Genomic DNA, 26,595 nt, shown 5'->3' with positions numbered 1-26,595 from the left:
TTTCTTGAACTTGATTTCAAGTTCCTCAAAGATGAGAGGCCAGGTCTCCTAATTCGCCATGCCCCTACCATCTCAGCATCGTGTCTTGTACACAGTTATAGAGACCATTACTTCCAAACCAAAAATCTATGGAAAAGATCTCACAAGCTTAAGGGTTCCCAAAGGGACAAGGGGTCAGAATTTTGAAACTGGGCCTGCCGTATACACAGCAAGCAGCTCAAAGAACCATCGATTGAACTGAACATAGAAGAGTATAAAGGGAAGAATCTGTCTCCCCTTCCCTCTGACATCCAGACAAAGCACTCTACAGTCTCAAATCTCCTGTTTCATATAGCAGGATGAAAAAAAAATTGAAGAACCCCCTAATCCAATAGATGAAACTCTTCACTAAATTTAAGGGTAACTGAGTTATAAGGTACTCCTGGGAGAAGCCAAGCAAGGTGTTTTTTTTTTTTTTTTTTTAAGATTTTATTTATTCATTCATGAGAGACACAGAGAGAGAGAGAGAGAGGCAGAGACACAGGCAGAGGGAGAAGCAGGCTCCATGCAGGGAGCCCGACGCGGGACAAGATCCCAGGGCTCCAGGATCACGCCCCGGGCTGCAGGCGGCGCCAAACCGCTGCGCCACCAGGGCTGCCCCAAGCAAGGTGTTTTAAGGGATGTCTCCCCGCTTTTTTTAAAAAAAAGATTTTAATTATTTATTTATTCACGAAAGACACACACACAGAGAGGCAGAGACACAGGCAGAGGGAGAAGCAGGCTCCATGCAGGGAGCCCGATGCGGGACTCTATCCTGAGACTCCAGGATCACGCCCTGAGCTGAAGGCAGGCATTAAACCCCTGAGGACCCAGGAATCCCCCTAAGGGATATCTCTAAATTTCAAGGCTCCACAACCAATGATCCAGAGGCATCTCTGTCAGAGGTAGGATCTCGGCAGGATCCCTACTGGGCTGGTCATCTTCTGTCATCTTTATTAAAGATGTATTTAGGGGTCTCTCAAAGGCAGGGGATGGTATATGCAATCCCATGATTCTTGAATTGGAGTATATATCATAATCACACTCTGAGGGCTGGTTAAAACACAGATCACTAGGTCCCATCCCAGAGTTCCTGACTCAGTAAGTCTAGAGTGGGGGCTAAGATTGTATTTCTATCAAGTTTCCAGGTATTGCTGATGCTATTGGTCTAGGGACCACACTTTGAGAACCACAGTCTATTTCTTCAGTCCGAGGATGAAAATTTTAGGGGAGGGGTGTAGCTACCCAGTGCCAATGATTTTGCTTTATTTCCCTTTTCCTCTGAATGCTAACAACCCAAAGACGGCTGATAGTGGTGACAGTGCACCAACCACTCTGAGGTAGGCACTGTGCTTGGTGTCTACTTCATTCAATTCTTACAATTACCCTGTAGGTGGACACTCTCAATTTTACAGATGAACCCAAACGTGCACATAGGGGAAGCAAACATCCTCAAGGTCACATGCACTTAGCACCTGAGCTGGTGCACAGCAGGTGGGCAGCATATTCTCACCAAACAAGTGTATCCATGAATACAGATGGTAAGAGGCAGATCTGAATCCAAGTTGGGCTCCAAAGCTCCAATTCATTCCACCACGTCAGCCGGAAGCATTTAAAGGTCATACAATTTCTGTGAAGCAAAGGACTAAAGCTTTGTATTTGTGTCTTTACCCTTCTCTGCCCCACTTTTTTTTCCCTCTCTTTCCCTCCCTTCCTTCTAGATTTTATTAACAGTAGTGTTACACGAAAGCTGTTCTGAATCGAATGTACTGCCAAGATGTTCAGGATTCGGGGTGCCTGGGTGGCTCAGCCAGTTACATGTCACCTCTTGGTTTTAGCTCAGGTCATGATCTCAGGGTCCTGATATTGAACCCCAAGTCGGGCTCCACACTCAACCCAGAGTCAGTTTGTTCCTCTCCCTTCCCTCAGGTTCATGCTCTCTAAAATACATACATACATATATACTTAAAAAGAAAAGTTCAGGGCTGGTGGCAGCCCCGGTGGTGCAGTGGTTTAGCACCGCCTGCAGCCCAGGGTGTGATCCTGGGGACCCAGGATCGAGTCCCACATCAGGCTTCCTGCATGTAGCCTGCTTCTCCCTCTGCCTGTGTCTCTGCCTTTCTCTGAATGAATAAATAAATAAATCTTAAAAAAAAAAAAAGTTCAGGGTTGGATCTAGGGGAGTGACAATGGAAAGAAATAGTAAGGAGCTGGTTCTAGAGGGGCCATGGGAGAGAAGTGGGACTATCAGCTAGAAGAAAGGAAGATTCCCAGGTTATGGGTTCACCAGCCTGGAGAACCATCATGGAATTATTAGGGACAAGGCATTGAGAATTAATTCAGGTGGTTGGCATGGCGAAAGTTCAACTGTTTTGGTTGGAACATTTTTTTTTTAATTTTTATTTATGATAGTCACACAGAAAGAGAGAGAGAGAGAGGCAGAGACACAGGCAGAGGGAGAAGCAGGCTCCATGCACCGGGAGCCTGATGTGGGATTCGATCCCGGGTCTCCAGGATCGCGCCCTGGGCCAAAGGCAGGCGCCAAACCGCTGCGCCACCCAGGGATCCCGGTTGGAACATTTTTTACAAAAATAATAGATATACAGAGCAATCTGGGGGGCAAGGAAGAGAACTGTTTTTAATTTTCACCATTTTCAGCTGTTTGAACTTTCAACTGTACACCTTTCATGTATTATATGTATAAATAGAACACACTAATTTGTTTATATTGAAAACTTAGAAACTACAAATAAGCAAAAGAAAACTTAAAAACCTGTAATTCTATGTAAACATTTTTTTAAAGACTTTCTTTATTCATGAGAGACACAGAGAGAGGCAGAAACACAGGCAGAGGAAGAAGCAGGCTCCATGTAGGGATCCCAAAATGGGACTCGATCCCAGGTATCCAGGATCACGCCCTGGGCTGAAGGTGGCACTAAACCGCTAAGCCACCCAGGCTGCCCACTATGTAAACATTTTTTATGGGACTCCTGGGTGGCTCAGCGGTTGAGCATCTGCCTTTGGCTCAGGGCAGGATCCCAGATTCCCGGGATCAAGTCCCACATCGGGCTCTTTGCATGGAGCTTGCTTCAACCTCTGCCTATGTCTCTGTCTCTCTCTGTGTGTGTCTCTCATGAATAAATAAAATATTTTTTAAAAAATAAACATTTTTTTTTTAAAATAAACATTTTTTATAAGAGTAGGTTCCCTTTGCTCTGTTTTGTAACTTGATTTTTTTGTCTATACATCATGACCATGATCCCTTTCATAATATTGTCTTCTTTAATGTCAGCTTCAGTGGCTGCATGTTATCACATTCTATACCTATACCATAATGTATATAACTGATCCTCTATTATTTAATTTTTAAAAAAGATTTTATTTATTTATTCATAAGAGACACACAGAGGGAGAGAGCAGAGACACAGGCAGAGAGAGAAGCAGGCTCCACGTAGGGAGCCTGATGTGAGACTCCGGGTCCCCAGGATCAGGCCCTGGGATGAAGGCAGCGCTAAACTGCTGAGCCACCCAGGCTGCCCTCTATTACTTATTCTAATTTCTCCTCAATTAGTTGCTATTATGAATTTCAGTTTATTTTTGGACTATTACCTTTTAGTCATAATAGGATCACTCATGGTTTAAGAAAACCCAATTGGGAAAAAAATTGTTTAAAGATTCTTCCCAGGCAGCCCTGGTGGCTCAGCGGTGAAGTGCCGCCTTCAGCCTAAGGTGTGATCCTAGAGACCAGGGATCAAGTCCCATGTCTGGCTCCCTGCATGGAGCCTGCTTCTCCCTCTGCCTGTGTCTCTGCCTCTCTCTCTGTGTCTCTCATGAATAAATAAATAAAATTTATAAATAAATAAATAATGATTCTTCCCACTTTATCACAGAATAAGAAATAAATACTGGGGAGATGCCTGGGTGGCTCAGTGATTGAGCATCTGCCTTTGGCTCAGGGTGTGATCCCAGGTTCTAGGATCAAGTCCTGCATCGGGCTCCCCGCATGAAGCCTGCTTCTCCCTCTGCCTGTGTCGCTGCCTATCTTTTTCTGTGTCTCTCATGAATACATAAATAAAATCTTAAGAAAAAAATCTTTAGGGTCTTCCCGGTGGTCAGTGGTTTAGCCCCGCCTTGGCCCAGGGCCTGATCCTGGAGACCCAGGATTGAGTCCTGCATCAAGCTCCCTCTGGGAAGCCTGCTTCTCCCTCTGCCTGTGTTGTGTCTCTGCCTCTTTCTGTGTGTGTCAATCATGAATAAATAAAATCTTAAAAAAAAAAAGAAAAAAATCATTTTTTTTTAAAGATTTTTATTTATTTATTCATGAGAAACACAGAGAAAGAGGCACAGACAGAGGCAGAGGGAGAAGCAGGCTCCATGCAGGGAGCCTGATGTGGGACTTGATCCCGGGTCCCCAGGATCACGCCCTGGGCTGAAGGGGGCGCTAAACCGCTGAGCCACCCGAGATGCCCCAGAAAAAAATCTTAAAATAAATATTGGGGCACCTGGTGGCTTAGTCCATTAAGCATCTATCTGCCTTCAGCTCAAGTCAGGATCCTAGGGTACTGGGATCAAGTCCCACATCGGGCTCCCTGCTCAGTGGGGAGTCTCCTTCTCCATGCTGCTCCCCCTGCTAGTGCTATCAAATAAATAAAATATTTTTTAAAAAGGAAATAAAACATTATTGGAGATGTTTCAGTAGGAATTAGCTTGTATAATACTTCCTAGTTTATGTAAGTTCTGTTAAAAGCTTTCCAATTTTATGGAATGTGGATTATCTCTTAATAACAAACAAAAATCCTTTCTTGCTGGGAGTTAGATGACCCAGGCTCCAAATACTGCCCTGTGACCTCATGCAAGCATAACCTTTCAGGAGTCCTTCTCAGACCTGGTGTAACAACTCCCAGTTCTGAAAGGTGTCCTGGGCTTCAGATGAGATGATGGACAGGAAGGAATGAATACTGGAAACTATATTACTGTTCTTCATTCATAATCAGCCATGCAGGAAACAACCCATTCCATGGGTCAGCAGTAAAAGGACAAAAATGAAACAGAACACCTGGATGTATCCATACAATGAAATACAAGTCAGGCATAAAAAGGAAAAAACTACTGATGGTCAATAACACAGGCAAATCTTTTATATATATATATATATTTTTTTTTTTTTTAAGATTTTATTTATTCATCAGAGACAGAGAGAGGCAGAGACACAGGCAGAGGAGAGGGGAAGCAGGCTCCACTCAGGGAACCTGACGTGGGACTCGATCCCGGGACTCCAGGATCAGGCCCTGGGCTGAAGGCGGTGCTAAACCGCCGAGCCATCTGGGCTGCCCAACACAGACAAATCTGAAAAACATTATGCTGAGCAGAAGAAGGTGGGCACAAAAGAGTTCATACTGAATGATTCTATTTATATTCTGGAAAATGCAAAAACTATGGGGACAGCAATCAGGCCAGTGGTTGAACAAAACTAGGGGTAAAGGGAGGGGACTGCCCTTTAAGAACAGGGGGGAATTTTTTGGGGAGATGGAAATATTCTATATCTTGACTGTGGTAATGGTGACACGACTATATACATTTATCAAAACTCATTGAGCTGCACACTTAAGAAGAGTGAGTTTTTAAAAAGATTTTATTCATTTGAGAGAGAGTGTGAGAGAGAGAGAGCACAAGTGGGGTGACTGCGTCACCCAGGTGCCCCAAAGAGATTTTTTTTTTAAGATTTTATTTATTTATTCATGAGAGACACACAGAGAGAGGCAGAAACACAGGCAGAGGGAGAAGCAGGCTCCCTGCAGGGAGCCCAATGTGGGACTAGATCCTGGGACTCTAGGATCACGCCCTGGGCCCAAGGCAGGTGCTAAACCACCAAGCCACCCAGGCTGCCCACCAAAAAGAGTTTTACTGCATGTAAGTTATGCCTTAATAAACCTGATTCCCCCCCCACAAAAAAAAAACCTGATTCCCCTCAAAAAAGAAAAAAAAAAGGAAAAAAGAGGCAACACAAAACTATAGTACCATCCAAATACAAGGTTTCATCCATCAGACATTATCTGTAATGCTTTTCATAGAAATTCTGAAGTATCTTTGTGAAATATAACAAATGCAAAAAAAAAAAATGCAATCCAGAAAAGACTAAATATGCTTCAGGAAGATATCTGTTAAAAAAAAAAAAGGGGGAAGATATCTGTTGTTGGGTTATCTGCCCTTTGGAAAGGCCATTTCTACACTCTAGCAAATGTTCCTGTGTGAGGCAGCTGGTCCCACTGTGGAGCAGCTGACCACTTGGACTGTTTGGGGATTTTCCTGGTCATCACCAGTTTGGTTTTGTTGTTGTTGTTTAAATCACCAGAATAAAAAGAAACTCTGTCAGATCCAAGTTGTAAATATTTCTTCTACCCCAGGACAGTCCTTTTTCCTCCAGGGAAAGAACACAAGTATTTCTGGTTGATCTTCTCTTGGTCTGACCATTGCCATCTTAATGAACACTGTGCTCCAAAAGCAAATAAAATACAAAATAAGAATGACCTGCAGCCAAAAACTAGGCTAACAGACAGATTTCGAGGCTGAATAGGAACAAGAGTGAATCGATGCGAAGATGAAGTGCTCATGCTAAGGAAGACCCTGCTCAAATCCCCCAGCATTGCAGCAAAATCCCTACCTAACCATCTAAAGGCCCTGATCAATACCCCTGATTCAATAGATTATATTTGTGACAAGATTCCAATACAATAAAAGTGACTGGAGGGGTTCCTGGAGTTCATAATGAAATCTGAACCAGTGCAAATGGGAGTGAGGATATACTCTCTTTTTGCCCAGAAATAGAGGTGCTGAAAAGATAAAGTGTCAGTTATCTGTGCACGCAGTTTATCGCCCCACTCCCACAGGAACAGAGCTCTGGCACAAGAGCGTTTGTGGAATCACAGACCAAGGAACTCAGCTGCTGGTGGAAGATGGCTTTTGGAAGATGGGTGCCCAGAGTGGCTGGCTGCCTTATACTCAAGATTTATCTGTATGATCTCTGTTAAAACTAACCAAGGATCAAACTAACTTCCCCAGATGTACTCTAAAGCTAGGTAGATGCGTTAACAGTCCTGCCTTGGAGGATCTACACACAGCCTCATTTCATTTCATTGGTCAACAGGACCAGTGACCAGGTGGGGGTGGGGATTAGTGGAGCTTATTGATGCCAAGTGTTAGGGTTACTGAGCTGAAAAACAAATCTTAGCAAGAAGCTCACAGCCTATGGGGGAAGGGAATCCTGGAAAAAAATAATGACAATTTGATAATGAATAGCTCACTTAGTTGAGCAGGCATCCGGATCTGCCCAATAGCCCTGTGAGGCAAGAACTATACCCATTTCACAAATGAGGAAACTTAAGTTCTGAGAGGTCAGGAACTTGCCTGAGGTCACACAGTTGGAAATCAGAGGAGGCAGGACTAGAACCGAGCATTTTGACTCCAGAGCCTCACTCCCGGGTTCTGTAGCAGATGTATTAATTGAGGCCAGATCTCCTTATCATGGCCTGGAGATGTCAGGGGACGCCCTCAGAAGTGCTCTGGATGCTACATTTTTTTTTTTTTTTTTAAAGATTTTATTTATGGGCAGCCCTGGTGGCTCAGCGATTTAGCGCCGCCTTCAGCCTGGGGTATGATCCTGGAGATCCAGGATTGAGTCCCATGTCAGGCTCCCTGCATGGAGCCTGCTTCTCCCTCTGCCTGTGTCTCTCATGAATAAATAGAATCTTAAAAAAAAATAAAGATTTTATTTATTTATTCATGATAGACACACACACACAGAGGCAGAGACACAGGCAGAGGGAGAAGCAGGCTCCCCGGAGGGAGCTTGATGCAGGACTCGATCCCGGGTCTCCAGGATCAGGCCCCAGGCTGAAGGCAGTGCTAAACCGCTGAGCCACCAGGGCTGCCCTGGATGCTATATCTTGAAGCATGGGCAAGCACCATAGGCCCAGGAGGAAAAGAGGCAGATGGCCTCATGGCTTGGCAGCTGTCATCAGTCTGATAGACCAGCCACTCTTGTACAGGATACATGCCAGGACATAAGGGAGATGGAGGGGTATACGGTATAGGCAGGGCCAGACTGTGAGGGTTTGGTGTGCTACGAGGTTTGGGCTTTACCCTAGATACCATGCAGAGTTATGAGCATTTGGATCTGTCTGCTCACATGAGACTTGCCCATAAGAATGCTCACACAGGAAACAGGTCAGATTGCAGAAGCTATGAGGTTGAAGATGGGTGGGGCCATCAGGAAGCCACTGTTGTGACCCAGGCGGGGCAGGAAGGCCTGAATTGGGCAGGGAAAGGAGCTCTTTCATCAGAATCTGTCTAGTGGGGATGCCTGGGTGGCTCTGTGGTTGAGCATCTGCCTTTGGCTCAGGGCGTGATCCCGAGGTCCTGGGATCAAGTTCCACAGCAGGCTCCCCGCAGGGAGCCTGCTTCTCCCTCTGCCTATGTCTCAGTCTCTCTCTCTCTGCGTCTCTCATGAATAAATAAAATCTTTAAAAAAGGGGGTAGGGAAGGGGTACTTGGGTGGCTCAGTGGTTGAGTGTCTGCCTGGATCAGGTCTTGATCCCAGGGTCCTGGGATCGAGTCCCACACTGGGCTCTTTGCATGGAGCCTGCATCTCCCTCTGTGTCTCTGCCTCTTTCTCTGTCTCTCATGAATAAATAAATAAAATCTTAAAAAAAAAGATTTTATTTATTTCTTTGAAAGAGAGTGTGGGATGCCTGGGTGGCTCAGCAGTTAAAGCATCTGCCTTTGGCTCAGGTTGTGATCCTGGGGACCGGGGATCGAGTCCCACATCGGGCTCCCTGCATGGAGCCTGCTTCTCCATCTGCCTGTGTCTCTGCCTCTCTCTCTGTGTCTCTCATGAATAAATAAATAAAATCTTAAAAAAAAAAAAAAAAAAGAGAGTGTGTGAGTTTGGTGGCAGGGGGTGGAGTGGGGGGGACGGGCCAGACGAAGAGGAAGAGAATCCTCAAGCAAATTCCCTGTTGAGCACAGAGCCTGCTTGATCTCACAACCTTAAAATCATGACCTGAACTGAAATCGAGTTGGACATTTAATTGAGCCACCTGGGTACCCCAGTTCTGCAGATTATAGACTTCCCAAGTCTCCGCAATCCTGTGAACCCATCCTTGAAAATCAATCAACTCTGGATGCCTGGGTGGCTCAGTGGTTGAGCATCTGCCTTTGGCTCAGGGCATGATCCTTGGGTCCTGGGATTGTCCCACATCTGGCTCCCTGCAGGGAGCCTGCATCTCTCTCTCTGTCTCTGCCTCTCTTTGTGTCTCTCATGAATAAATAAAATCTTTAAAAAGAAAAAAATCAATCTCTCTATGGTTTTGTAAACATGCTGCAGCCACAAGAAATGTACTTTATTGTACTCATATGGAAAGTTCTCCAAGATATATTAAGGTCAGTACATATAGTGTATAATAATCTGTAAACACCAAAGAGTAGAAATTTAAATTCCTATTGCTTATGTGGGGGGAAACTGAGTAAATGGGAGATAAGGTAGAAGGATCTTTTTGCTTAATTCCTTTTTATACTCTGATAAATGCACATTTTCTTTGACCCGGGAAATCAACACCCATATATTTACCTTATAAATACACTTCCACATGTGCAAAATGACATACATACAAAAATATTCAGATGCAGCATCATTTATATAAGAAAAAGAATGGAACCAACCTAAACACCTACCAGTAGAAAACCAGTTAAATAAATCATCCATTTCAAGAAACAGGGTGCAACTGTCACAAAAAATGAAGCTGCTCTGTTTTATTTTTTGTTTGTTTTTCCCTCACTCCATTCAGATGTGGAATGATTTCCAAGTGAAGTAGAAAAAAGCAAAATGCATGATGCTGTATGTACACTATGCTACCACTTGGGTGGGAAGAAAATTAAACTCTATGCTATGTATTTGCAAATGCAAGAAATATGTCCAGAATAACAGAAAATAAACTGTAACAGTGGTTGCCTGGGGAAAGGAACTAGGTAACTGGAAATGGGAGTGAGAAGGAATTACATTACAAGGTACCTTTTGGGGATGCCTGGGTGGCTCAGTGGTTGAGTGTCTGCCTTCAGCTCAGCGCATGATCCCAGAATTCCAGGATCGGGATAGAGTCCCACATCGGGCTCCCTGCTTCTCCCTCTGCCTATGACTCTGCCTCTCTCTTTCTGTGTGTCTCTCATGAAAAAATAAATAAAATCTTAAAAAAACAAAAACAAAAACAATGCACCTTTTGAACCATGGGCATGTATTATCTATTCAAAAGTTTTAAAAATTCCTGAGGAGGAGTGAAGAGGTAAGAGGAGTAGAAATCACATGCTAGGTGGGGGCCTAAAGTCATAGGAACATGAAGCATTCATATGCTATGTTTTTCATGACTTTTTTTAAAAAAGATTATTTATTTATTTATTTATTTATTTATTTATTTATTTATTTATTTATTTATTCATGAGAGGCACACAGAGAGAGGCAGAGACACAGGCAGAGGGAGAAGCAGGCTCCATGCAGAGAGCCCGCTGCGGGACTCAATTCAGGGTCTCCAGGATCACGTCTTGGGCTGAAGGCGGCGCTAAACCGCTGAGCCACCAAGGCTGCCCTTTCCATGACATTTTAACCTGAATCTGCCCTGAACTGCTCTTACAAGTTCTATCTTTGGACCACAGCTAATTTCACTCAAAACTCAGGGCCTTCACCAAAACCAGGAAAATAATTGTTGGAAGATTAGAGGACTAGCACTTTGCAAAGGGATGAGTGTTTCATGCATTGAGACAACTGGATTCAGACCTTTTCTTTAGAACCTTTTTTATTCATCATCTGACCAACAGAGAAGGTCAGCCTGAACCCAAACAAGTGAAAATAGCCTCATTACAACACAACACAGGGCACAACCCAAAATGAGAAAAGAGGTTGGCCTCAGTTCTTTTCAGAACAGAGGAAGCAAGTATTTATATACAGGTGTCCCATTAAAAGCTGATTAGCAATGCACCACCACCACCACCACCACCACAAATGCAGAGGGCGTAGAAAAATCGCTGGGGGCTCCCCACGTGTGTCAGCCATAAATAAGTCTTTCCCTTTTTGAGGGGAGGGTGATCAGCGTGCATCTTGAGTGATGGCACCATCTGTTTACTCTGAAATTTTGATGGGGAGGTAACCTCTGAATTTCCTCCCCTGAATTTGAGATGCAACAACAGCCTGTCTGAATAGCTAAGAAGCATCCTGGGAGATAGGTGGTGGAGGTTCCCCTAAACAAAGAATTCACAGAGTAATTGTGTGGGGCTCCTTAAGTACTTAATCCTGTTGTTTTCCAGAAACCTTTGCACCTGGGCTCCCAAGAAGCAAGCAGGCCCCATATCAGCACCCCACAGGCCTGTGAGTGAGGCACCTCTCTGAGGAGCCACCATGGAAGAGAAGGGAGCAGGGAAGGGGCCAGAAATCAGCTCAAACACTCCATGCTGGTTCTGACTCGCTCCATCTCGTGCAGGAAGCTGTAGAACTGAGGCAAGGTTAATTCTGGGGAGAGAAAATTCAGCTTCAGGTAAATGTTTCCAACTCCACAGAATCATCCAAGAAAATGAATTTCTACCCAGAGATTTTTTTTTTTTCTTTTTTGACTTAGTACATCTAAGCAGCTCTTGATGGGTAATTGACCATAATAAAGAACTGAAAGCCTTGAACATAGAAAGGTTCTCGGCTCCATACAAAAGCGGAAAATTTAAAAATGGCATAACTCCACAGCACAAAGACATGAAAGGGCATTATTCAGGATGTTCAGCACGACTTTTGCAGCAAGAGCTGCTTGCTCTTCAGTCTTCGTCATCCCTTCTCCCTGAGCTTTCCGTTTTCAAAGAGGCTCTTCAACTGTGGGGTCTCTAGCCTGCTGATGGCTTATTATTTATGAGAGGAGAGGCAGGGGAATGGCTACTCCACAGCTCAGGTATGACTTATTTCCCAGAAAAAAATGATTTGTGGTGCTTCACAAGCCCACTGACTAAAGAGAACATGGAAAAAGTGAAAAGGTTCCAGTGGGAATTCAGACTCACCTATGTACAAATTTTCAGTTTGATTTCCTTTCTTAACCACCAACTTTAACTGATTAAAAAAAACAAAGGAAATAAAAAAATTTAATTAAAATGATGACAACTGGGCAAAGAAATTCTCAAAATCCTTTCACTTAAACATCAAAGCATCCAGCTTCTGACTTGAGATTCAAACAGGAGGGATCCCTGGGTGGCTCAGTGGTTTTAGCACCTGCCTTTGGCCCAGGGCATGGTCCTGGAATCGAGGATCGAGTCCCACATGGGGCTCTCTGCATGGAGCCTGCTTCTCTCTCTGCCTCTCTCTATGTCTCTCATGAGTAAATAAATAAAATCTTAAACACACACACACAGGTTTTTTTGGTTCTGGATCCACAATCACCAAAACTTCTAACAATCTGCATGATTACAGAACAATCAAGCTTTTAAGAACAATATCAGGGGGATCCCTGGGTGGTTCAGCGGTTTGGCACCTGCCCTAGGCCCAGGGCATGGTCCTGGAAACCCGGGATCCAGTCCCACATAGGGCTCCCTGCATGGAGCCTGCTTCTCCCTCTATAGAGCCTGCTTCTCCCTCTGCCTGTGTCTCTGCCTCTCTCTCTCTGTGTTTCTCATGAATAAATAAATAAAATCTTAAAAAAAAAAAAAAGAACAATATCAGGATCCTATTAATCTGAGAGCAGGTGTGTTAGTGACCACATTTTTGGCTGACAACACTGCTCTGAGATACACAAGGCATTTCAGTGAACATCCACTAAATTGGGTACTCAAAAAAATCCAATGTTGATTTAATAATTTTTAACCAAGTCAAAACTCTACCCATTTTCACAGATCAGGAGACTTACTTGTAAAAAAATACTTCCCACTTTCTCCAGTTCACTGCTTCCGGATGTCACTGTGACACAAAAGAGAAAAGGGGCGGGTTGACAATGGACCTATTCTGAACACCCCAATCTTGCAGGCTGTCCAGCAGAAGCCATGTAGAGACGAGCATGAGGACAGCAAAACATGCTCTTCAGGAAGTCAACTTACAGGGAGCCGTAGATAGAAATGAGCTGCCAAATGCCAGCGGCAATACAGAGAGGCAGCAGTTGTTGGTCCCAACAGCCTGTGAAGACTGAGGACATGTCCTCCCTATGGAAACTATCTGAAAGCCTCTGCAATCCCACCCTACATCTCCCAAATGACCCAGGACTGGCTCTAACTAGTTACCTCCAAATTTCCACTCCATATCTATAAGCTGGTTAATCATCAGAGTCTGTCCTATGGCCCATCGAGCAAGGGCTGGGGCATTCTGCTTCCACTGAAACAAAAGCAAAAAGCCAAAGTCATAACAATGGGGAAAATACCCCCTCTTCATTCTGCCCACAACACAGCAATGTTCAGTATTTATACAGACAAGGGGAAGAATGCACAGCTGAGGGCTTGGCCTATATGTACAGATCTGGGGGATGAGGGCTGTAAAGAGGGGCAGAAGATGATATCAATGTTTTCTTTCATTCCAAGATTTAATCCCAGGTTGGGGGATCCCTGGGTGGCGCAGCGGTTTGGCGCCTGCCTTTGGCCCAGGGCACGATCCTGGAGACCCGGGATCGAATCCCACATCGGGCTCCCGGTGCATGGAGCCTGCTTCTCCCTCTGACTGTGTCTCTGCCTCTCTCTCTCTCTCTCTCTCTCTCTCTCTCTCTGTGTGACTATCATAAATAAATTAAAAAAAAAAAATTAAAAAAAAAAAAAATCCCAGGTTGGGACAAAAACTGTGTGATGATTAAAGTCCGTCAAATCAGAGGCAAAAAATCAAAGATGCACTAAATAGTGCCATTTAAATGCTGTATGTATGTCATTTGCATGAAAGCTATTAAGCTGGGGAAATGACATAGAATTATTGATGGTTTTCCTTAGTAGGCATTCTCATTTGTTTCTTTTCATGAAATAAAAGCAAACAATCTTAACCTTGATTAAGAGGAATTATGATACCTTTTCAGAAAAGTAAGTGGCTTTCTCCTCACTAAGACCTGTAAGAGAACAAAAAGAGACTTTAACATAATAAAAGAGTTGCCAGGCCTGTCACCCGGAGCAACCTTGGTGATGACCTACCAAGAGTTATGAAATCAGCCCGGACTTGATCAGCTGTGAGACTCTTCTTCAAGGCACCTGGGAAACAGGGGAGTAATCAGTTAAAAAGGCAGTATCAGTTAATCAACTGGCAGTAAGTATCAATAGACACAACTGATATGACAGAGAGGGCAAAGGGGATGATACACAAAAGACTTGGCTAGCTCCGGGAAAAATCTCAATCCAGCTATGGAGAAAAGGCCCATAGGAAACAACTGGAGAATGGGACAGCATGCTTTATTTATTGTACAACACAAGTGTTTACCCCTCCAGAAAGGACGAAAGAAGTCAGAGAGCAGAAAGGACTTTAGGGACTTGGGGTTGGGGGTACCTGATGTGAGAAAAGAATAAGGCCACGGATTCCTGGAGCAGAGTTGGGGGAGCTCAATGTCAGGCTGGGCATAAGGGCAACAGCCTGGAGCTGCACTGGGCAATACATAACCACTTAAGAGGTGTGGTTATTTAAACTTTATTTTTCTCCTGGCACTCCTATATATATATATATATATATATATATATATATATATATATATATATATTTAAGATTTTATTTATTTATTCATGAGAGACACGGGGGGGGGGTGTGGACAGAGAACAGGCAGAGGTAGAAACAAGCTCTATGCAGGAGGCCTGATGTGGGACTCGATCCTTGGACCCCAGGATCACACCCCGGGCCGAAGGCAGGGGTTAAACCGCTGAGCCACCCAGGCTGCCCACTCCCTTATATTTTAAATCATTAAAATCAAACAAAACTTGGGCCACCTGGGTGGCTCAGTGGTTATGAGTCTGCCTTCGGCTCAGAGCTAATCCCAGGATCTGGGATGAATCCCACATCGGGCTCCTTGCAGGGAGCCTGCCTCTCCCTCTGCCTGCATCTCTGCCTCTCTCTGTGTCTCTCATTAATAAATAAATAAAATCTTTAAAAAAAAATCAAACAAAATTTAAAATTCTGTTCCTCAGTGGCACTGTTTCAAGTCGATAGCCCCATGGGTCCACTGGCCAGGGTACTGGATCAGAGACCATCTCCACCATTTAGATAGTTCTATTGGACAGCGGTGCCAGAGAATCAGCTTTCAGGAAGTAAATAAGGATGCTAACAGTTGGCCTCTACAATTCACAAGTCACAAGTCACTTCCAGAGGAGTCTAGTAAAGCTTCCCCTTGCAAGCCCCAAGAGCACACCCCGTGGGGGCTGCTTTGTTCTGTTTGCCTGAGGTCCAATTCCTGAAAACAAAGTGTTGCCAGCAATCTGGGCTTTTCAACATTTAACATCAGGCTACAGCCCAGAATCACAATTTGGCAAGTGCTTTAAAATTTTCCACTTCTTAGTCTTCCAGAAGATGACTAATTAAAGAATAAGGAGACCTTTACCACCATCCAGGGAGGGCCCTGGAGTAATATGCTAAAGACCAACTCCCCGCCCCGAGCTCACTCCTGAAAAACAATCCTAAAGGCTGGCTGTCCCCTGCAAAATAAACCATGTCAACAAAGGGAGGAAATCTTTTATCGTCAAAATCAGACTGAGCAAGGAAGCCATAGGGAAATAAAAAAAGGCAAGACACCAGGAAACCTTGGCCATGAAGGCCCTCCAAGAAGGCCACTTCCTAGCCAATTCAATTAATTCATAACTACCACATGTACATCTAGCTCAAATCTGATATTTTGCTTGATGATCCCAAAATACTCTGAAGTGGGGATTACTATTGAAACCTTTAATTTACTAGGAAACTAAAGATCAGAAAGATTAAGCTTTTGGGGAGAGAATATGGCAAAGCCACATAGTCAACAATTGCACTGCCAAAAAGTCACCCAACAGATATGCTCCCAAGAGCACACTGAAATATCCATAGGAAGCTTTTTAGCAATGTCGGTACTAAAGATAAAATGTCAGGAACAGTGCACTGGTTTGGTGCAACCACACAACAGCCTGGGTGCCAAGGTGATTTTGTTAAAACTTAAGTCAGACCATGCATGTCTCTGCCCTGCTCAAAACCTTCTAATAGCTTCAACTTCACTCACAATAATATCCAAAGCTCTTATAACGCCCTGCAGGAACTGGCCGCCTCTAGAACCCCTAAACTCTTCTCTCTCTTGCTTACTTGGCTTTTCGTATATGCCAGGCAGGTTCCTATCTCCTGATATTTGCCCTTGCAATTCCCTCTGCTAGGGACACTCTTCCTCAAATCTGCATGTGGCCTTCATATCATTCCAGCCTCTCCTTGAATCTTGCCTCGGAAAGGAACCCTGGCTACCCTATTTCAAGTGGAGTTGCTCTTCACTGGCACCCTTCTACTGCTGTATTTTTCTGCAATGCATTTTTAACCATCCAACTTCATGTTATGCATTTATTGTTGATTTTTCCACTAGAATATCAGTTTTACGAGAATAAGGACTTGGTCTGTTTTGCCTATTGTTGTGTCCCAAGCCATATTTTATTTATTGTTTTAAAGATTTATTTATTCATGAGAGACACACAGAGAGAGAAGCAGAGACACAGGCAGAGGGAGAAGCAGGCTCCATGCAGGAGCCCAATGTGGGACTCGATCCCGAGACCGAGGGATCACGACCTGAGCCAAAGGCAGACACTTAACTGCTGAGCCACTCAGGCATCCCCCCAAAGCCGTGTATTTTTTTATTTTTATTTTTTAAAATATTTTATTTATTAATGAGGCACACACACACACAGAGAGAGAGAGAGAGAGAGAGAGAGAGAGAGAGAGGCAGGGACACAGGCAGAGGGAGGAGTAGGCTCCACGCAGGGAGCCCAATGTGGGACTCGATCCCGGGTCTCCAGGATCACACCCTGGGCTGAAGGCGGCGCTAAACCCCTGAGCCACCCGGGCTACCCCCAAAGCCTTATTTTAAAAATATATTTACATCATGCTAGGCTTCAAGCCCTTAATTTATTAATCTTCCCTTCTTTTTATTAAGATATAACTGGGATGCCTGGGTGGCTCAGCAGTTGAGCGTCTGCCTTCGGCTCAGGGTGTGATCCCAGGTCCAGAGATCGAGTCCCATATCGGGCTCCCTGTGAGGAGCCGCTTCTCCCTCTATGTCTCACTCTCTGTGTCTCTCATGAATAAATAAATAAAATCTTAAAAAAAAAAAAAGATATAGGGATCCCTGGGTGGCGCAGCGGTTTGGCGCCTGCCTTTGGCCCAGGGCGCGATCCTGGAGACCCGGGATCGAATCCCACATCAGGCTCCCGGTGCATGGAGCCTGCTTCTCCCTCTGCCTATGTCTCTGCCTCTCTCTCTCTCTCTGTGACTATCATAAATAAATAAAAATTTAAAAAAAAAAAATTTAAAAAAAAATAAAAACAAACAAACAAATAAATAAATAAATTAAAAAAAAAAAACAGGCTTAAATAGTAGCCCTACAGTCAAGTTATCTGCAATCTAGGAGTTATCTGTATCTAGAAAACAATCATAGTATTAGCAGCAGTGTACTGCTCACTGAAGTATTTCACATTCAATATCTTTCTCTATTCTTATAATGATGTATGAACTCCTGTTCAGTAACTTGGCTCCAAGATCTCAAGGCTGTTAAGTAGCCATGGTGACAAGTATGCAAACAAGGGCTGTCCAGCAACCAAATGCAATGTGAGGGCCCTCCCTGGATCCTGATGAGAGCAACCAGCTATAGACAAACAAAATGCATGAGACAATGGGGACATGTGAACACTGCATATTTTAATTTTAGATATGATAATGGCATTGTGGTTTGATAAGGGGGAAAAAGGGCCTTTATCTTTCAGAGATAATGACTAGGTATTCAGAAATGAAATGAAGGACCTCTGAGATTTGCTTTAAAATAATTCAGTTTGGGATGCCTGGGTGGCTCAGCAGTTGAGCATCTGCCTTCGGCTCAGGGCATGATCCCAGGATCCTGGGATCGAGTCCACATTGGGCTCCTCGCAAGGAGCCTGCCTTCTCCCTCTGCCTGTGTTTCTGCCTCTCTCTCTGCGTCTCTCATGAATAAATAAATAAAATATTTTAAAAAATAAATAAAATTAAATAAAATAATCCAGTTTGGACACCAGTGAAAAGTGGGAGAGGTATAGATGAAACAATCTGGCTATGGGTTAACAAATGAAGTCAGGTGTTTTTAAGAATTACATACTAAATAGTGAAAGAAAAACATTAAAAAACAAAAACAAGTTACTGGGCTCTATGCCAACCAAGAGAGGTACTGGTCCCAGCTTTTCCACTGTAAGATCCTAAGCAAGTCACTTCCCTCTCTAGGGCTCTCTTTATCGGTAAGACAAAGATTAGACTAGGTCAGAACTTACAAAAAGCTTTTAGCTGATCCTCTCCCTGAAAAAGGAGGAGGAGGAGGGGAAAAAGGAGGGGGAAGAGGAGGAGAAGGAGGACAAGGAAGAGGAGAGGGAGAAGGGTTTCATGGTTAACTGTTTCTCAGATACTAGATAAGCAGGTCTTTATTGCGGCACTTTACAGAGCCTGAGATATGCTAATGAGTATGTCTCTCCAAGATTCCAAAGCTGGGGAGAGAGAAGGGGCAGTATTTCCTGCTTCTGGTTGACCACAGAAGCCTTTCCTGGATAAAAACACCAATTTGAGGACAACTGATCTGAAGGGATGAGGCTCCTCCAGCTCTAACAAACTGTACTTCTACAAGGAGGTCTTCTGGCAAGGCAGGTCCAGGATGAGGGACAAGGAAGTGGGTGAGGACCTGGAGGTCTTTACATTTCAGATGAGATTGGGAAAGGCTTGAATTGAATGCCACACTGAGGATTATGGACCTCACCATGCAGAGTAAATAGTTATGAAGTGCATCATGATGCTAGCTGTGCTGTAGAAGTGTACTCCAGGCCAGGCTGTAACCAGGGATGGAAGAGTAAAGGTGGAGGGGCATCTGGGTGCCTCAGCGGTTAAGCATCTGCCTTTTTGGCTCAGGGCCTGATCCTGGGATCTTGGGATAAAGTCCCACATCAGGCTCCCTGCAGGAGTCTACTTCTCCCTCTGCCTCTCTTGTTCTGTCTCTCATGAATTAATAAATAAAATCTTAAAAAAAAAAAAAAAAAAAAAGGAGAGTAAAGGTGGAGATAGTACTGCCACAATTAGGCAGAAAGGACTAAGAACTTGTTCTGGGCTGAGGAAAAGAACAAGTGACTTATGAGCTATACCCTCAGATGCTTAGTCCTCATAATCTGAGAAGGCACTTGACTACAACTAACTGAACTATCGATACATAAAACTAAAGTTTAGCCAACACTGTATTAAGTACTTTGTATATATTAACTTACTCATTCCTAAAGCCACAACCATACTGCTCTTACAATTCTGTTTTTCAGATAAGAAACTGAGGCTAGGGGATCCCTGGGTGGCGCAGCGGTTTGGCGCCTGCCTTTGGCCCAGGGCGCGATCCTGGAGACCCGGGATCGAATCCCACATCAGGCTCCCAGTGCATGGAGCCTGCTTCTCCCTCTGCCTGTGTCTCTGCCTCTCTCACTCTCTCTGTGTGACTATCATAAAAAAAAAAAAAAAAAAAAAAAAAAAAAAAAAAAAAAAAAAAAAAAGAAACTGAGGCTAATTCTTTTTTTTTTTTTTAAGATTTTATTTATTTATTCATGAGAAACACAGAGAGAGAGAGAGAGAGAGACAGCAACACAGGCAGAGGGAGAAGCAGGCTCCATGCAGGAAGTCTGACGTGGGACTCGATCCACGGTCCTCAGGATCACACCCCGAGCCCAAGGCAGATGCTCAACCACTGAGCCACCCAGGCGTCCCACTGAGGCTAATTCTGATTTGTCCAAGGCTGAAGAGCTACAAAGGTGATGTGACTAACACTCAAATCCATGTGAGCGTGCAAAGCCCACCTCTTAAATGGTATGCTATGAGTTCCTCCTCAGGTTTCTCTGCACCTATAGAAAATGATCTGCTATAAACAATGACAATCAATCCTGCCTGAAAAATATATACCCAACATCCCCTGGGAGGGTCACAGGATCTTCCAAGTTCCGTTCAACTCATGCAGCATGTACTAAGCATCTGCTTTATGTCATTACTTAACTTGTAACCTTGGCTCAGGAAAGAAGTATAAGATCCTCCCTTGACTTCAAAGAACAAGCTCTCTGTTAAAGCCACAAAAGAGACACATGTAAAACAGCATGAACAATAGCAAACTGTAAACCATTACAGGCCAAAATGATAACTGTAGATAAAAACCATCTCTTGGGAGCTGAGAGGAAGGGAGGTCACTGCAGATTGAAGTGATTTAGGAAGGCTTTCTGAAAGATAGCACAGGGGTCCAAGTGTCCTGGTTGGGGAGGACTGAGGCAGTTTGACAGGATTGAGTGGGGTGGAGAGCAGAGCTAGGGAAGACAGGAAAGAAGGGAGGCAGGGGTACTGGGAGACAGAAGCCACCTAGAAAATCAGTGCCCACAACAGCTATTGGGTAGACAGGTCTTCCCCCACTGACAAACCCATCTCCACAGGTGTTAAGCTAGAAAATGAGAGAGAAGACTCTGGATCTACATTCGGGCACCTAGCCTACAGAAATGCTCACAGCGGGGAGCACACAGTGTCCCAAGGATGTCCACTGCGGCACTGTTTCTAAGAGTGAAAGGTTACGAGTAAGACGTACAACAACAGGAAACAGATGACTAACTGAAGAGACATCCAGTCCGTGGCCCATTACAGCCCTCAGAAGAATGAAGTCGCTGTGGAGAAATCTCCACAACGTACCATGTGTGAAAAAATACAAGCCACAAGAGCACTTTTATGGTTTACTGCCATTTATGAAAAACAGAACTACATGAAGGCCTATGTGCATATCTGCCAGCGTATGGGAAAATACAAAAGGACATACACCAAAAGTAAACTGTGATGGTGTCTGGAGACAAGAGTGGTGTGAGGGTAGAAGGGGATGTTTCGCTTCTGGCTCTCCAATAGCTCTGTACTGTTGTAGCTTTGCAATGAGTATTTATTCCCGTGTTACAAAGACTGCACATTCTCTTCCAGCCTTTGGTTTACAAGCTTTTAACCCTCCACGAGGGTAACAAATGCAAGAATTACCTAAACAGAGGGTGAGAAAATTTCACAGTTGGAAACCTTGGGATGTTCTGATGCAAGCCCCCAGAACATCAAGAGCATAGACACTCAAAGGAAAGGATGTGCATTAAGATGTGGGAAGGCAGCCAACAGGAACAAACAAATTAAGCCCCCAACTTTCAGTGTACCACTGGCTGAGAGCTTGGGAAAATCAGCCCACTGCTAATTTGTAAATGTGCAAACCACACTACTCAGAAAGTGACAGACCCACATCTACCTAACTTAGGACCATGAATTTTTGACCACCATGATCTTACCCTGTAAAAACAGACCATAGTGCATTATACTAATCTCTAACCACTGGGCAATTTGTTTCTGATTTTTCTATGTCATCAAAATAGTGCTACAATGGATATCCCTATAGCTAAGCCTTTGTGCTCACCTTCCTCCTGGCTAGAAACTTTTCCTGATTACTCTAGGCAAATTACTTCCTGAAACTATCTACAGTGAAAGACTTTTTAAAATTTCAATCCATTGTGGACTGATATTTTTTTTTTTTTTTGTGGACTGATATTTTTATAAAATACGATGAAAAAATTTTAAAAACTGCATATAAAATATAAGCCCCAAATGGTCAAAATGGTAAATTTTACATTATGTATACTTTACCACGTTAAAAAAAATATATATATAAGCCCAGGGGGTGCCTGGCTGGCTCAGTTGGTAGAACATGAAACTCCTGATTTCAGGGTTGTGAGTTTAAGCCACACATTGGGTGCAGAGATTACTTAAAAATAAAATCTTAAAAATAAAAAATACAGGGACACCTGGGTGGTTCAGTGGTTGAATGTCTGCCTGTGGCTCAGGTCTTGATCCCAGGGTCCTGGGATCGAGTCCTCCACCAGGCTTCACAGGAATCCTGTTTCTCCCTCTGCCTATGTCTCTCTGCCTTTCTCTGTGTGTCTCTCTTGAATAAATAAAATCTTAAAAAAAAAAAAAAAAAACAAAAAAAACAAGCCCCATTAAAAAAATCAGTGGATTCAAAAGATTTTGCCAAATTGCTATAAAAGCTTCTAAATGCTTATTCTTGATTTCTGTAATTACCATGCAGAGGACCAGATAGCAGTTTAGGAACCGAAGCTGGGATGCAGACTGTACTTTGAGCTGCACCCCTATTACATTCTACTGCAGTTATCTGTGTACCTGGCTTCCCTCCCTAGACTGAGAGTCCTGCCCATGTCTGGTCTGGTTTTCTACTGAATGTGCTGGCTCAGTGCCCAGAGCATGCTTGCTGACTCTGTGGACTGGACGAATTCAAGTAACATCTCTGGCCTCAACTGCTAAGAGAGGCTACTCACCATTTGGAACCAGAAGGAGGCTTTTCACGATGCTTCTGAGGGGGCCAAGACTGATCTGGTTGGTGGTGGCAAACTCAGAGAGCTGAGCCAGAAACCTTTCCACCTGCAGAGAGGGAACAAACCAGGCCTTCAGTTCCTTAGCATCTCAGGGCTGTAGACCCACACTCAGGAACTCTCCTTATCATAAGGTACTTTACCTCTTTTGGCTCAGTTAGGAAGTGGAAAAGCACTTCTGTCAAGGCTGAGAACTGCTGTGAAGAAAATAACACAGAATATCAGTAAAATTCTATTCCTGGGTCAGTGTTCCCACATCCCATCCAACTATAGACTCTTAAGAGAGAACACACAGACATGGATACCTGTTTGATCATCTTAAGGTTCAAATATTCACAGCACCTACTACTCAGTATCAATATATCAGTATCACCATATTGTCTGAAAAACTCATATATTTTATTGGAACACATATGTGGGGGATACATATTGAGATATTGCGAGTATATATATCTGAAGGGTCAAAGTACACACACACACACACACACACACACACACACACACACACGGCCTGACAGGAAAATCCCTGGAAGATTAATAGTAGTTGCTTTTTTCTTTTTGTTTATATATCCACATATTTATTATTTAAATTTAAGCCAACCCAAATATGTGATTTTTTTCTGCCCCACATAAATGTTAACATATTATATATAAACTTTTTCTCTACCTTGTCTTTTTTTTTTATGATTTTATTTATTGAGCACCTGGGTGGCTCAGCAGTTGAGCATCTGCCTTTGGCTCAGGTCATGATACCAGGGTCCCGAGATCGAGCCTCGCATCAGGCTTCCCCTTGAGAAGCCTCCTTCTCCCTCTGCCTATGTCTCTGCCTCTCTCTCCATGTCTCTCATGAATAAATAATTAAAAATCTGTAGGGGATCTCTGCCTCTGTGTGTGTGTGTGTGTCTCATGAATAAATAAAATCTTTAAAAATAAAAATCTTTTTTTTTAAATTTTTTTTTATTTATTTATGATAGTCACAGAGAGAGAGAGAGAGAGGCAGAGACACAGGCAGAGGGAGAAGCAGGCTCCATGCACCGGGAGCCCGACGTGGGATTCGATCCCGGGTCTCCAGAATCGCGCCCTGGGCCAAAGGCAGGTGCCAAACTGCTGCGCCACCCAGGGATCCCTAAAAATAAAAATCTTTAAAAAAATATTTTTTAAATGTATTTGATAGTGAGAGAGAGCATAAGCAGGAGAAACAGCAGACAGAGGGAGAGGGAGAAGCAGGCTTCCTACTAAGCAGGGAGCTGGATTCCACTGGGGGTTCCATCCCCAAACCCTGGGATTATGACCTGAGCCAAAGGCAGACGCTCAACCATCTGAGCCACCCAGGCAGCCCTCTAACTTGTCTTTTTTTATATAAGATTTTATTTATTTATTCATGAGAGACACAGAAAGAGAGGCAGAGACACAGGCGGAGGGAGAAGCAGGCTCCATGGAGGGAGCCCGACATGGGACTCGATCTTGGGACTCCAGGATTACGCCCTGGGCTGAAGGCAGGTGCTAAACTGCTGAGCCACCTAGGGATCCCCAGATTTTTATTTTCTTCTATCTATATTTTCTGGGTTTCTCTCCTACAATAAAATCCTATTATGTATGTGACAAAACAGTAAAGTTTACACTTTATTATCTACTGTTCAAGAACAATCTCTTGGGCAGCCCAGTGGTGCAGCGGTTTGGCGCCGCCTTCAGCCTGGGCTGTGATCCTGGAGACCCGGGATCGAGTCCCACGCTGGGCTCCCTGCATGGAGCCTGCTTCTCCCTCTGCCTGTGTCTCTGCCTCTCTCTGTGTCTATGAATAAATAAATAAAATCTAAAAAAAAAAAAAGAACAATCTCTTATTTTTAAAATTTTTATTTTTTTAAGTTTTTTTTTTTTTAAGTAATAAAATGATTCTTCCTGCCCGCCCCCCTCAATATCAATTGGAGGTGTCCACAGGTGGTTACTGCTAACACCTTTGTGGCCTTTCCAGAATTGTATTTGAATTTACTTTCTTTTAAATACAATCAAGATGATAGTGAACCTACACCCTTGGGGCTTGAGCTCACAACCTTGAAATCAAGAGTAGCAGGGCTCCTCTGACAAGCCAGCTAGGAACCCCCTACCCAATTCTTTTAACAACTGTACAGGGTCCCTGGGTGGCGCAATGGTTTGGCGCCTGCCTTTGGCCCAGGGCGCGATCCTGGAGACCCAGGATCGAATCCCACGTCGGGCTCCCAGTGCACGGAGCCTGCTTCTCCCTCTGCCTGTGTCTCTGCCTCTCTCTCTCTCTCTGTGTGACTATCATAAGTAAATAAAAAAATTAAAAAACAACAACAACTGTACAGCATTCAGCTGTATTGACTTAGTGTAATTCGGCTCCCTAGAGATACATTAGCATGTGTGCGTGCTTTGTTGTTATTCTAAATAATACTGCAATGAATATCCTTCCACATATCTCTTTGTGACATGTATGTCTATAACATACATTTCTAAAATGTATCTTAGGTCAGGGGTGCCTGGGTGGCTTGGCAGAGGAGCATCTGCCTTCAGTTCACAGGTCAGGATCAGAGGGTCCTGGGAATAAACCCAGCAGGGAGCCTGCTTCTCCTTCTCCCTCTCCCTCTTCCTCTGGTTGTGCATGGTCAGTCTCTCTCTAATAAATACATAAAATCTTTTTTTAAAAATGTATCTTAGAAAAAAAATGTATCTTAGGTCAAATAATATATGCATTTTAAATTCTGAGAAAATGTTGCCAAACTGCCTTGCAAAGAAATTGCATGGATTTATACTCCCACCTGCCAATGGCATAGAGGTATCTACTTTCTCAAAAGTTCATGGATATTCCCTGGAAACATTTTAACCAAGGTTGATCCAGGGGTTGTCTTTCTGCAGTACTCATGATATTAGGTGTCATAAGATACTGGGTATCAGCCTTGCACAAATGCTGATTCTATATAGTAAAAACAAGAAAAGTAAGGGACTAGTTTCAGACTGCATCCTCAAACTGAGCTTTCTTTTACTTCATTTCGTTTTTTCCCCCTGAAATCTGCAGACCGTCAGATCTTTGGCTAAGTGTATTTCCTATGTCACCCTGGGTCCTTTCAGAAATGGAGCAGCTAAGGAGGCTTCCAGTGGCTTTTCCATTTTCAAGCCTCAGCCTACCATTCAGGCTCAAACTCCCTGTGAGGCCTCATCCCCCTATGTCTCTTCTCAAGAGGGGCCTCAACTTAATCTGGTCTGCAGGCCATGATGAGCCCCATCCCTATCTCCTTTTCCTTTTTTTTTTTTTTTTTAATATGTGGGAGTTCCTGGGACCACAGGATCACACCCTGAGCTGAAGGCAGATGCTCAACAACTGAGCCACCCAGGCGTCCCTATCTCCACTTTTCCAACCCACCCTTTATCCTTTAAAGCCCTGCTGCCAAGACTCCATGACCCTCCCAACAAGAAAGTGACCTACCCAGATTCTTAACTTCTGAGGCTCCCTCTTGGAACCTTGCCTGAGGGCACTTAGAATTTTAAATCTTGATAAGAAACCCGGACTTGTTTTAGCAGAGAAGGTTCCTTGTACGCCTTTGTATGGTCAGAGACCTGGTTATTGTCACGTGTGCAGTTAAGTATTTGTTGAATAAATCTTCCCTTAACACCTTCCCCATTCTTCTCCTTTGTATCTGGATAGCTGTCTTTCCCTGGAATGCTCACCTGCCCATCATCATCCATGAAACCAAAATCTTAACTATGCTCACCAATAAATATTTGGAAAGATGTTCAAGATCATTCCAGATGAGAAATGCAAATCAGCAAAATAAGGAAATACCACTTTTTAACTTATCAGATCTTCAAAAACAAAAGTTTGATGATACCAGTGCTGGTGAAAGTACCAGGAAACAGACATGCTTACGCTGTTGATGAGAGGATAAATTGGAGCAACCTTTCCAGATGGCAATTCGATAGTCCTATCTAATTTTTTAAATGCTCATA

The 26,595-nt window shown here is 43.7% G+C and overlaps 1 protein-coding gene across 3 annotated transcripts in view; it reads right to left on the bottom strand.

Moving 5' to 3' along the window:
- Window positions 1-733: 733 nt before the first annotated feature.
- The window catches only part of COMMD7 (COMM domain containing 7), a 31,453-nt gene continuing 5,591 nt past the window's right edge, over window positions 734-26,595 (bottom strand). The window contains exons 2-9 of one of the 3 annotated variants that reach the window (XM_041733154.1): window positions 22,776-22,826; window positions 22,579-22,681; window positions 14,191-14,247; window positions 14,071-14,108; window positions 13,306-13,396; window positions 12,939-12,988; window positions 12,100-12,148; window positions 10,842-11,569 (exon numbers count right to left, since the gene is read on the bottom strand). In XM_041733154.1, the coding sequence (XP_041589088.1) occupies window positions 11,493-11,569; window positions 12,100-12,148; window positions 12,939-12,988; window positions 13,306-13,396; window positions 14,071-14,108; window positions 14,191-14,247; window positions 22,579-22,681; window positions 22,776-22,826 (516 nt within the window). In that variant the 3' untranslated portion in view covers window positions 10,842-11,492. Of the gene's footprint in view, window positions 1,649-10,841; window positions 11,570-12,099; window positions 12,149-12,938; window positions 12,989-13,305; window positions 13,397-14,070; window positions 14,109-14,190; window positions 14,248-22,578; window positions 22,682-22,775; window positions 22,830-26,595 lie in introns of those variants that run through there. The other 2 variants (XM_041733153.1, XM_041733155.1) reach the window with 2 other exon arrangements.

This window comes from Vulpes lagopus, chromosome 18 (genome assembly GCF_018345385.1).
Source record: "Vulpes lagopus strain Blue_001 chromosome 18, ASM1834538v1, whole genome shotgun sequence".
NCBI classification, from domain to species: Eukaryota; Metazoa; Chordata; class Mammalia; order Carnivora; family Canidae; genus Vulpes; species Vulpes lagopus.
This window is presented reverse-complemented; position numbering and strand designations above follow the sequence as displayed.